The sequence below is a fragment of the Poeciliopsis prolifica genome, unplaced genomic scaffold (assembly GCF_027474105.1).
Source record: "Poeciliopsis prolifica strain line A6 unplaced genomic scaffold, Auburn_PproV2 SCAFFOLD247, whole genome shotgun sequence".
NCBI lineage: Eukaryota > Metazoa > Chordata > Actinopteri > Cyprinodontiformes > Poeciliidae > Poeciliopsis > Poeciliopsis prolifica.
Genome location: NW_026562622.1, coordinates 13863 through 25154, shown reverse-complemented (window position 1 = coordinate 25154; position 11292 = coordinate 13863). Strand labels below are relative to the sequence as shown.

At 38.0% G+C, this 11292-nt stretch overlaps 1 protein-coding gene across 1 annotated transcript; it reads right to left on the bottom strand.

The window, feature by feature from the left end:
* Nucleotides 1-433: 433 nt before the first annotated feature.
* Nucleotides 434-9405, bottom strand: ncf1 (neutrophil cytosolic factor 1). Its single transcript, XM_055026659.1, has 11 exons — nucleotides 9330-9405; nucleotides 9120-9200; nucleotides 8955-9030; nucleotides 5236-5401; nucleotides 5081-5139; nucleotides 4623-4745; nucleotides 2978-3085; nucleotides 2777-2894; nucleotides 2291-2398; nucleotides 1148-1308; nucleotides 434-1063 (listed from the first exon to the last, which is right to left on the bottom strand). Exons 1-11 carry the CDS (start codon nucleotides 9399-9401, stop codon nucleotides 900-902), a joined length of 1236 nt encoding a protein of 411 aa, XP_054882634.1. The 5' UTR covers nucleotides 9402-9405; the 3' UTR covers nucleotides 434-899.
* Nucleotides 9406-11292: the final 1887 nt, after the last annotated feature.

Below are 11292 nucleotides of genomic sequence, written 5' to 3'. Positions count from 1 at the left end.
AGCAGCTGTTTGTCCAAGTTGGTCAAAGAATAAACAACTTTCAGAGATAACAGCAAAGTGATCCGACAGGGCGACATCAGTTACAGACATTGGAAATATTAGCATTGACGCAAATTTTTAGCATCAGAATACTAGGTCCAAACCGACGGGCACACTTTAGCAGGCCCCAGAGAAATTTCTTCAGGAATTTTCTAGTTTTCCCTATCCTTTTGCCAATTTCAGTTATAAACAACAAAAAAGAAACAACCAAAACCATGACAAGCTCTTTGAGTTTTTAAGCAAAAGTTAAAATGCCTTTGTTCTGTTTATTATAAAGTTTCCGCAATAAATTATCTCATTCTTAATGCCAACGTTCATTTGGCATTTGGAAAAAAAGAAAACTGAAGAAGCTGCACACAAAATGTTCCCTGTGTTTTACACTCCACACTGTTCATTTGTTTCATTGCTTCAGAAATTTATTGAACAAATAAATAAAAGCAGAGCTTAAAAAAACACAAGATGAAGTAACATTTACTGGCCCATGTATTTTCTTAGCATATGTTTTTAGCCTTGAATAAAAGCAAATGAAGAAAAATGGAGTTAAACACTGAGTTTGTTTCTGTGTCAAAATGAGAGTAGGCCTCATGAACTCATGCAATCTAAAAATATATTTAGGTCACTTAAAATTAGAATGAGGTCTGTGGGATGCAGAACTAAATATACAAGTTTTGAGAGAGAACAAAAAAATAAAATAGCACAGTGCAGTCAGTGTGAAGCTATAGTTTCTCTCATAGTTTGCCTCTGAAAATGTGTTTGCCTGAAGCTAAAAAATGAATAGTGCTGTGATGAGAAGCAAGCAGATCACCACATCTTGACTTTAAGCACTGAAAAGAAACATCTCTTCCCTGATAATCCTAGTGCTAGCTGGAAGAGCCGGAGCGCGACTTATGAATGCTCATTTTCTTGCGAGTGTTGTCGGTGCAGCGCTCCAGGATGAGCTCTGGGCTGGGCCGTGGTGGGATGACTGGAGCTTCCTTCTTCAGCTCATTCTCTGAACTGGATTCCTCCACTTCGTGAATGTTGTCTGTTGAATAAATACAGAACACGAAGATTATGTGTTGCCATTCAGATTGAACCTGCTGCAAATGCAAAGCTTGTTCTTCATTACCCTCATTCTTCCTCTCCTTCAGTGGCACCTTCCCAGAGTTCTGTTTTGGAGGGGTGACACCTTTTTGCTGCAGGTAACGCCGACTGTTCCTGCGATAGGCATCCTGACTTAGCTTCTGCCGAGATTTGCTGTGGATGCTTTTGGCATTTCTGATGGTGGACCTAAGATATACACAGAAGATAGAAGGTAAGTCTCGATCAGGGGTGGCGAAGCTGCGACTCTTAAGCTCCTTGATATCAAAATTTCCCACAGTCAATGACTGTGAGAGCTGACAAACGCAGTGTAACATGCTGCACAGGATGTCAAATTTTAAATTAACCCTACAAGAGGCAGAGAGATTTTAGGTAAGGGGTGTCAAACTGCAGTCCTCAAGGGCCACTGTCCTGCAGTTTCTAGATGTGCCACAGGTACAAAACACTGGACTGAAATGGCTTCATTACCTCCTTGTGTAGATCACTTCTCCAGAGCCTTAATGACCTAATTCTTCTATTCAGGTGTGGTGCAGCAGAGGGGCATCTAAAAGTTGCAGGGCAGTGGCCCTCCAGGACTGGAGTTTGACACCTGTGCTTTATGTGATTGATGGATTTGAGTCTTTTAGGAATAAAATCTGTTTATAGTAGCAGCTTTTCTCAACAGGTCTCTATTTCTGTCAGCTGCATTATTTCACGTTGATGCACTTTACGCCATTTCCAAGCTCAGAGAATTGTGGCGCAGAGGTGGGAGTGAAGCAGAACAAGTTGCTGCGCAAGTATTAAAGTAGAAGCAAACATATCAGAGTTTGTGGAGCAGGTTCTGGTGCCGCTGAGGGGAAAAGCTAATTCTGATCACATGAACACAATCAATGCTGTGCATCGCAGTGACGCTCAGAGTGGCAGATTTGTGGATTTGATATATGTCTTTTTATAAGATCAATGGATGAAAACGTTGTGTGTGGAGAAGTGAAAAAGGAAAGCCATTTCCCCTTAGTCAGAAATGGCACAAGAAAAGCCACAGATGACAAAAGACGAATTATGAACAAACCTTCCTCTTCCTGTTTTAATGAGATGCAGTTGGATAAATTTATTTCTCCGAAAGGATTTGAAAGAAATTCTTCTAATCTTACACCATGAAGTTCAGCTTAAACACACATGTCCATCTGCATACCTGCGAGGTGGAGGTCTCTGTCCTCGCAGGTTTCTCCTGTCTGTTTCATTTTTCTTGTCAGACTTTTGCAGGAACATGGAAGGGTAATGACCAGTCTCTTCTCCTTTTCTGGCATATAAACAACAAAAAATATTTTAAAATGGGTAAACAAACTAAAACCATTTTATGAAAGAATCTCTCTCCACACTGCAAATGGTATACATTAACTAATGAGTGGAAGCATAGTTTTAATCAGTTGTAAAATAAATTCTGCATCTGCAGCTGATTACATGAAGCTGAAATATGTTTGATATACAAATCAGCAACATCCTGACTGGTTTATTGCAGAAACAATGCCTAATGTTGAAAGGAAAACTTCAGAACTATATGAAAATGTTTCTTAGCACACCATTAGAGAGAAAATGGTGAGGTCTGGGCTAAAACTGAATGGAAAAACTAAAAGAGACAACTAGAACAGTTTACAACAAATGCTTGCTCAGATTTTACCTGATGACCCACCACCCATCCAGCAGTTTGTGAATGACCTCCACTGTGACTCCCACCTCCAGAGAAATCTCATCCTCCTGCTCCGCCTGGAATGCTTGGATGACGACATGCAGTTCTCCTGCAGAGACAAACATCTGTCAGCAAACAGGCACTCTGAATGTCCCCCATGGTGTTCGTGACAGTAAGTAACACATCTCTCACCTTCATAGTCCGGTTCTGGTTCCTCTGCCTCCTCGGGTCCGTCGAGGGGTTCCAGGTAGGAAGCAGGAACCCAGCCTCGTTTGGATTCACACTGACAGAACCACCAACCTGAAAGCAACAGCAGCAACTGCATAACAACCCCAAAACACATTGAAACTACTTTACAAGTAAGACCTCATTGAAATGAAGTTGCAAATATATTCTTTGCAACTTGTAAATGTGGTAAAATAACATAAACGTCATATTAATTTAAACACATTTACTACTGTTGATATTATGAACAACTTGCTTGGGTTAGTTTTTAATGGTGGAGGTTAAAGAGTTAAAAAAGTCTATTTTAGTAGACTTGGCCACCATGGCAACGTCCTTGTTTGTAGAAGTATTTATAATAATAATAATCCTATATTTTCTGTAAAATGTGCTGTCAGGGCACAAGGTCACCTCACAAAAACAAAAATAATCAATAAAAAAAAAAATTATAAATAAAGAAATAAATAAACCGATCGTGCAAATGCCTGTCAGAACATCCAGCAGGGATTTAAAGACAGACATCTAGTCCTTTAAGTGACACTGTGGACGTTTTATTCTATATAGAATCATGCGCAGAAGTTGGACATTTACAGAATCGAGATGATTTCTGTCCATAAAGGTGCATGACTGCAGCTGGACTGGAACCGGTACCACACTGCTCCTTCTTTAAGTTCTGCTCGGAGCTCCAGGATGATCACAATCTAAACACTAATAAACCATCATCAACATTTCCCAGCAGATCAATATGCTCTCTGATTAATCCCTCCTTCCACTGGCGATGTTCTCGGTTAGAGCCAAAGAGCTGCGCCACAATTACGTTGTGCCGCTTAATTGTGGCGCAGCTACTGATGTACGTGTGATTGTATCTTGATCACCTTCAGATAATCAAACCTGTTTGGAGTTAATCTGCTGATCCAACCCTGTTTTCTGTTTTTACTATCATTGAGAATGAAATGACCCAGACAGGCATTTCATGCGCTTCAGCATACAGACGAATGCGTTACATCTTTAAGATACAAAAACCGAGGAAAAGTACTATTTACATTCGAGTGAAGTTTTCAGGTCTTTTTATTTAATTCTTTATTTTGTTACGTTACTGTCTGAGGATAAATGTTGCATCGTTTATATTTAAAAAATAAAATATTAAAATTATGTATGTAAAAAAAAACAAACATTGGGTTTGATGCTTCTTGGTCTAATTAACTTAATGTCATCAGATTTCAGTGTATTTCGGTGAATTTTTGACGCGTTGTAGTTTGATATTGTCCACAGAAAACGTTTGCGTGGCTGCCGCACATTTTCACGCCAGCGGGAAAGTGTCCGTACATTTATGCAAACTTTGACGCAAAGTTAATTTTTATACATGCCGACTTAAGACATGGTGCTGCACATTTTTTTGTGCGCACGCACGCTTTATGCATGAGGCCCCAGGTCTTTTCTTGTGATATTTCACAGAGCGAGAGCAAACAGACAGGAGAATATTTGACCATTCCCCTTTTCACATTTTCTATGTCAGGAATGTCATACTCCAGTCCTCAATGGACAATTTTCTGTAACTTGTAGGCGAGTTCCTCGCCTAAAAGCATCATCATCAGAACGGCGATGCTTCTCTCACCATTCTGATTTTTCTCCACAATTTCCACAAAGTCTCCGGTGTAGAGGTTGAGCTCATGTTTGGACGTCTTTTCAAAGTCTGCAATGACTCTGTACGTGTCCAGGATGATGGGTCCTGAAATTTCTGCAGGGTGAAAAATTATGGTTCCCCTTATTAGTTAGCACTCACAAAATCTGACTGACTTGAGAGACCTAAAAACATCCAGTTCCATGTGTTTTTTTATTGTCTTTCAAACTAAAATGGCCTGTATCATTAAACCAAACTACTGTTGTCATCAAGAGATTGGTCATAAATCATCCAGTTTGTTTTCATGTGGTTTGACTTCATAAGTGCAACAATGCTCAGATTCAGCCTTTAACAATAACTGAGACTCCTTTGTCAGTAATAAAAGTGAATCAAAGTTGTAGTTCAGAAACTTTTGAAAGATTTTCTGTTCAAACAGTTGAATCCAAACGTACCTGAAGCAGTGGCTCTGGCGAGCTCCCTGGACTCCACAAACGTGTCATTTCTTTTCATTCTGTAGGAAGAATACTCGGTTTTTATGGGGGCCGGGTTCCCCACAATTCAAAAACAACAGCAACATGATGTGTGTCTGTGAGTGGTATATACTGACGTGTTTGGTGCGGGTGGATTTTCGTCCTCAGGTCTGACCTTGAAGAAGGAGGACAGATGTTTGCAGCGGGAAATGTGAGCCGGCAAGTTGACTAGAGACTCACAATACTCAGCCAGGGTTATCTTCCTGATTTCTCTGGACTTCTGGCTTTCCACCCACCGTGGGGCTGAGGAGACAAACAGACCACTCTCTGGTGAGGTTCATCGATGATCGGAGTTGTCCAGATGTAATTGAACATATTTACAATATTCCTCAAAGAAATATTGGAATGGACAAGGAATCTGGAGGAATTTTGGGCAAGCTGGATTCATAAAACAGCCCTGCATTAAGATTTGTCATATTTGCCTCCTTATTGTAAGCTTTGCAAGAAGCTCAGGGGCATCTGAGTTAGAGCGCTATAGAGTTAGAATGTGGAATGTTTTCAGATGAATCAATGTTGCAAATATTTCTTGGAAAATTTGAAGCAAAGAGTCTCAAAGCGATTTGGGTTGTGATAGGAGGGTACATAGCTTTTTCAGTGACATAGAACCTTTCCACTTTTGAGATGACCGCTTTAATGAGGAAACAACAGAGATTGTTTAAGTGAACACGTTTGCTGAAAAAATTTGACTAAATAACACCTGAAACTTTGCTTTTCACGACCAGAACCTTGCAAAAGACTGAACATGTCCTATTAGCAAAAATATCCTATTTAATTCTAAAAAAATATGGGATGTTGCAACGAAAGAAACAAAGAGCCATTTGAAACATTGCTCTCCAGCTGCTTTAGGTTCTGAGTGATGAAAAGTTAGCAGCAAGCCGCAGTTTACAGACGGACTGAATTTTCTTTCTGCTTCTTCTTTTCCATTCTGCAACCACAAGTTTAGTAATATTTCACAAGGGGAATGTGTAAAGCTTTAGTTCTGTTTTTGAAATCAGAAAACGTCCTGAATGTTTAAACAGGAACTCAAAACCAAGACAACAAGGATAACGTTCCAAAAACTGAACCTACAAAACCTGAAAAATGGGCAAAATTCACAAGTTGTTTCTATTCATAGAAATAACTGTTATAGAAATAATATAGTTATTTTTGTTACATATGTAACAGAAATAATAGATGTAAATATTCTGCAAATTTTCTGTTATGTTCAGCAGTTAATTTCACTTCTCTTATTTATTTATTTATATTCTGTCTGCAGTAAAAAAGACAGGAGATGGGGGAAGGTTACAATTTAACTGCAACAGCATAATATCTCTTTTCTATCAAATTTGGTATCATCTCTGCATTTAATTATTTCTCACTTCTTTTATGTCTTTAAGTTAAAATGTATCAAAGAAAAAATATGTTTTCAAAAGAGCAGAAACACAGAAGCAGTTTTCTCCAAGACTCACTATACTCGGCTTTTCCTTATTTTAACAGTGCAATATATATTTTGTGCATATGACATTTAACTTCTAATTTTCTTTCTAATATATACAAATGTTCATTATCAATCTAATTGTGGCTCTTTGGTCTTAAGCCTTTGCAATAGACTCAGAATGACGTTAAACCTCTTCAATCAAATGCATTAAAAGTGAGATTGAAACATGTTGACAAGACATTTTGACCTTCTCCAAATGTTAATAGCTCAAACAACTGAGTGACCTATTTGCTTTTCTTGTCATTTAAGAAGATTAAATGCAGAAATCATACATTTTAGCTCTGAAAGCCAAATATGGTCAGAGCTCTTGATAATTATGGAATACACAAACTTTGATATTTTGAGGAAATTGACAGCTTTGCTCTCTTTATTGGAAAGAAATACAATGAAATGGAGGAAGAAAGGAGCCAAAGATGTGCATTTCTGAGTTCAGATGCAGATGGAAAGCAGAAGCACTATTAATGCTGCCTGCAGCCATAAAGAGCTTCCTGTATGATATAGATCAATTCACCAAACATCAGAGGCATCAATATTCAGTCTGATTCAAAAATAAGAAATATTTCCAAAAAACACATCCAGATGTTCATTTAGCTTGTATCCTGTTTGGAAATCATAAGAAAGAGGTCTGGTTTCACAAGACTTGGTGGGTGATTGTCTAGTTTCTAATTCTATAGTTCTATAGAGAAGTTCAATCTGAAACCATTCTATCTGTAAGGATTTGAGTTTTTGTGTGTGCTTCTTTAGGTTTCTGTGTCAGTTAAGTTTCGGTGTTGTCCTGTTGGGGTCAGACACAGCTGACTGACCCCAGCTGTGACTAGTTCCCTTGATTACTCCCTGTGTATTTACAGCCGCCTGTGTTTCTTGTTCTGTCAGGTCCTCGTCTAATCTGTCTTGCTGTCTAATTGTCAAGTGAAGTCGGTCGTCTTGTCTGCCGTCAGATGTCTAGTGTGACCAGCTGCTACCTGTTTTTGAGCCTTAGTCTTCTTGCTCAGTCTGGATTTTCAATGTTTGTATTTCATATGTCATTAAATCATCATTTTTCTCACACCAACCTGGGTCCTCTGCCTCACCACCTCATACCGCATCACTTGACAGACACTATTCTAGTTTAGTTCTAATGCTGAATGCATTTTGAACAACACATTTGAAACTCTTTTAGTTCAGCATTTTCATCAGAGGTGAGGATTATTAATGACGACAACTGCAGCAAAGCAGAGGGATGGCCATTTATCATAATTATCATTATTGTGAAAAATTTATCTCCAGCAATGGTAAATTCCAATTCATGTTTGAAAAACCCAAAATGAAAAATATTGTCAGATATGTTTAGATATTTTCACAGTATTTTTATATGCTGTCCATTTGCCATCTTTATGGATTATGTTTTATGTTTATATTGTTTAGGGTAAATGTACATGCTTTATCTCGTTTATGTCACTTTGTTCTTGCTCGTATGCAAGAATTTTCCCACAGAGGGTATGAAGGTTTATTCTATTCTATATTATATTATTTTCAAAGTAGACATGTTTAATACAAATGGTCTTGTCCTGAGAAGATCATGGGTCTCTATGAGTCATGTTAAACAGAAGAACAACTGTTGATTAGAGCGACAGAGAAACTCATGAAGGACTGATCTGTAGGAGGTTCACAAAAATGATTATTGTAGCAAAAACAAACAAAAAAGTGAAAAAAATCTCTAAAATGTCAGTTGTCTGAATAAAATAAAAATCAGCTGCTGATCATTTCTAAGAAACAAGCCCTTTAAATGATACTAAATATTCCTTTTTATTTGTTTGGTGACTTTGCTCAGGTGTTAGATATAACCAGCTGCAGATGGTGAAACTAAAATATCTCACATTCCTTCAGAAGAAAAAGTTTCACATCTACTGGCCCCTAAAACAAAATCAAGACTGAAACCAAACCGTCCAGAACATATTGAAGATATATGAAGTATTCAATTTATCTTAACACCCTGACCTGAGAAAAGTTCAGGTTTATTCATGAACAACTCATGTCGGAACTAAAACTCCCTTGAGCTAAATTCTGCATTATTTTCTGGGTGAATTTAAACATTAGTTGTAGCTCATCTAGTTCATCTTAGTTGTACGTGAAAGAAAAAGGGAAGTAAATTCAGCCACATGTTTGTTCGTTGCAGGTGCTTCCTGGAGGAGGATTGCAGAATACGAAGGGGTTTTACATACAGTGAACTTATTTTGATATTCTCTAATAGTGGCTACACCAGAAGATGTATTAATTATAACAAGGGTACAAATAATATTCAACTTTAAGTGCTGAAACTATTTTTTGCTTGTTTTTTACCTGGAAGCGATGGGATTACTCTGTCCCTCTTTTCTATTTGTCCAGCTTCAATTGGAAACATTTCCTTCAGAGATTTCTGCAAGGGAAAACCAAAGGGAACATTTCAGAAGCTGTGCATGTTTTAAATTTGGCAGGTCTTTAGCAACAAACTTCAGGGGAACTGACATGAAAAGTGTGGATCTCAGGATATGTCCTGTAGATCAGCTTCTCTGACTCGTCGCTCCATTTCACCATCAGCCTGTATACCTGCACAGCATTTTAAACACAGAATACCTTCAAAAAATATATGACCAACAAATATTTTTTTTCTTAAACCCTGACTTCAAGATTTAAAAAAGTCTTTTATGGCACAATTTGTGTTTTAGATTGACTCACATAGTGCTGACTTGGAAAGAAGCGTTTCTCGAAGCCGAGCAGCTCCACATGCCTGACGTAGATCTCCTCCATGCTGAAGGGCTGAAAACTGAAGTCAAAAGAGTTGCAGGAACTTTGCTTAAATAGTCTGTGTGTTGTCAACACACCACAGGAGATCATTTCCTCTTTGTCTGTGTTTGGGCGTGGCAAAACCAAATGTCCCTCAGACAACAACAAAAAAAATCCATCTACTGGCTAGTTAGAGAGCAACCAGGCATGCACATAGCCACTCCTAGGGAGAATTACGCATCGGAACTCAATCTCGTAGTTGTTTTGGACTGTAAAAGGCAGCCAGAGAATGTACCCAAAAAAAATAAAAGAAGAAGAAAAGAAAAAACTCTGTCCATATCACAGATCACAGGGAGAAGATCCAAACCAAATACAATGACTCCAGGCTGGGATTTAAATGTAGGACCTTCTTGTTGTAAGGTAACCATGTTACCAACTACATTCATTTTGCTTTTTCAAATAAAAAAAAAAGCTGATGAAAATGCTAATGTTATCATGATGACTTAACCCAGCATGATGACTGGCATGAAGTCCATTCAGTAAGTTAACTCCTACGGGCATGGATGATTATAAGCCTGGCTAATCATTGCTGCCTAGACTTTGTGTCTCTTTTTCTCGTTTTTTCCAATCACTGGCCATTTCTGTTCTTCAGGACTCACCTAAATATGTCAGAATAAGGCCACAGCTGCAGCCTATCAAAATTTAAAGGGAGATTTGTAAGGCATGGACTGGAGTTTAAGCGATATTACAAGGTTCAACAAACAGATGTTTACAGAAAATGGGCTACAGCTGTCACATTTTCATCATTAATCCACTCCTGAACCGAATGCAATCATTTCAAATTAAAGTCAATTTTTAGGTAACTGGTACTTCTCAGCACTCCTTTCAGATTAAACATCTTCAAACAAAAAGAAAAAGCTCAAAAACAATGAGAAGTGCCTCACATTACATTTTTTCTCAATAAACATTAAGGACACCCATTTGGTGTTGGAGTAGCTTTTGTTTTCTGGTTTTATTGTTTTTAGCAATAACTCAAAGAATGCTGCAAGTGGGGGATTTTCCAACAACAGTTGTCATTTGTCAGGAACCCTTTAGCACATTTCTTTCACAGCATCCTCTGGTTATGTGTACCACTTGTGTGGGCTTTGAACTAAACTTGTGTTTTCCACAATTTCTGCAACAGAAAGAGGAACAAAACATTGCAAAAACAAAAACAAACCCACAAGTTCAGTCTTGCTTTCATTTTAGTTTTTCTGCACCATAATACATATGTAAGATTAAACATAACACACACACACACACACACACACCCCCCACACACACACCACACACACACACACACCCACACACCACACACACACACACACACACACACACACACACACGCACACACACACACACACACACACATATATATAAATAGCCGAGCAGCTATATAATATATATATATGTTTATATACATAAATATATACATTATATATATTTATATATGTATGTGTATATATACACACACATATAATATCTACATAGATATATATACGCTACACCCTTAATTGCACTCTAGATAGGTGGATGTGAAAATTAAGAGGTGTCATAAATCAAAAATAGATGCCGTCACTTCCAGTTGAGTTTCCCTGGCAGTTTCCCTCTAAGGTTTGTGACACATCACTATCACGGAAAGATTTGATGATAAACAGTAGATATATGACTCAAGATATCAGGAAAGCCAAACCCTGATGATCTGATCAAAGACTGACCGAAAATGGGGAAATGAATCATTTGTGTGACATTATTTTGGCCTTATTAGCTTTTTTCTTAAAGTTCAAATGAATGTGTTTTATGTCCATGTTTCACATATGAGTAGTACAATACTGCAAACTCTAGTTTTGGAGAACTGGTCAGCTGACAACCTTTA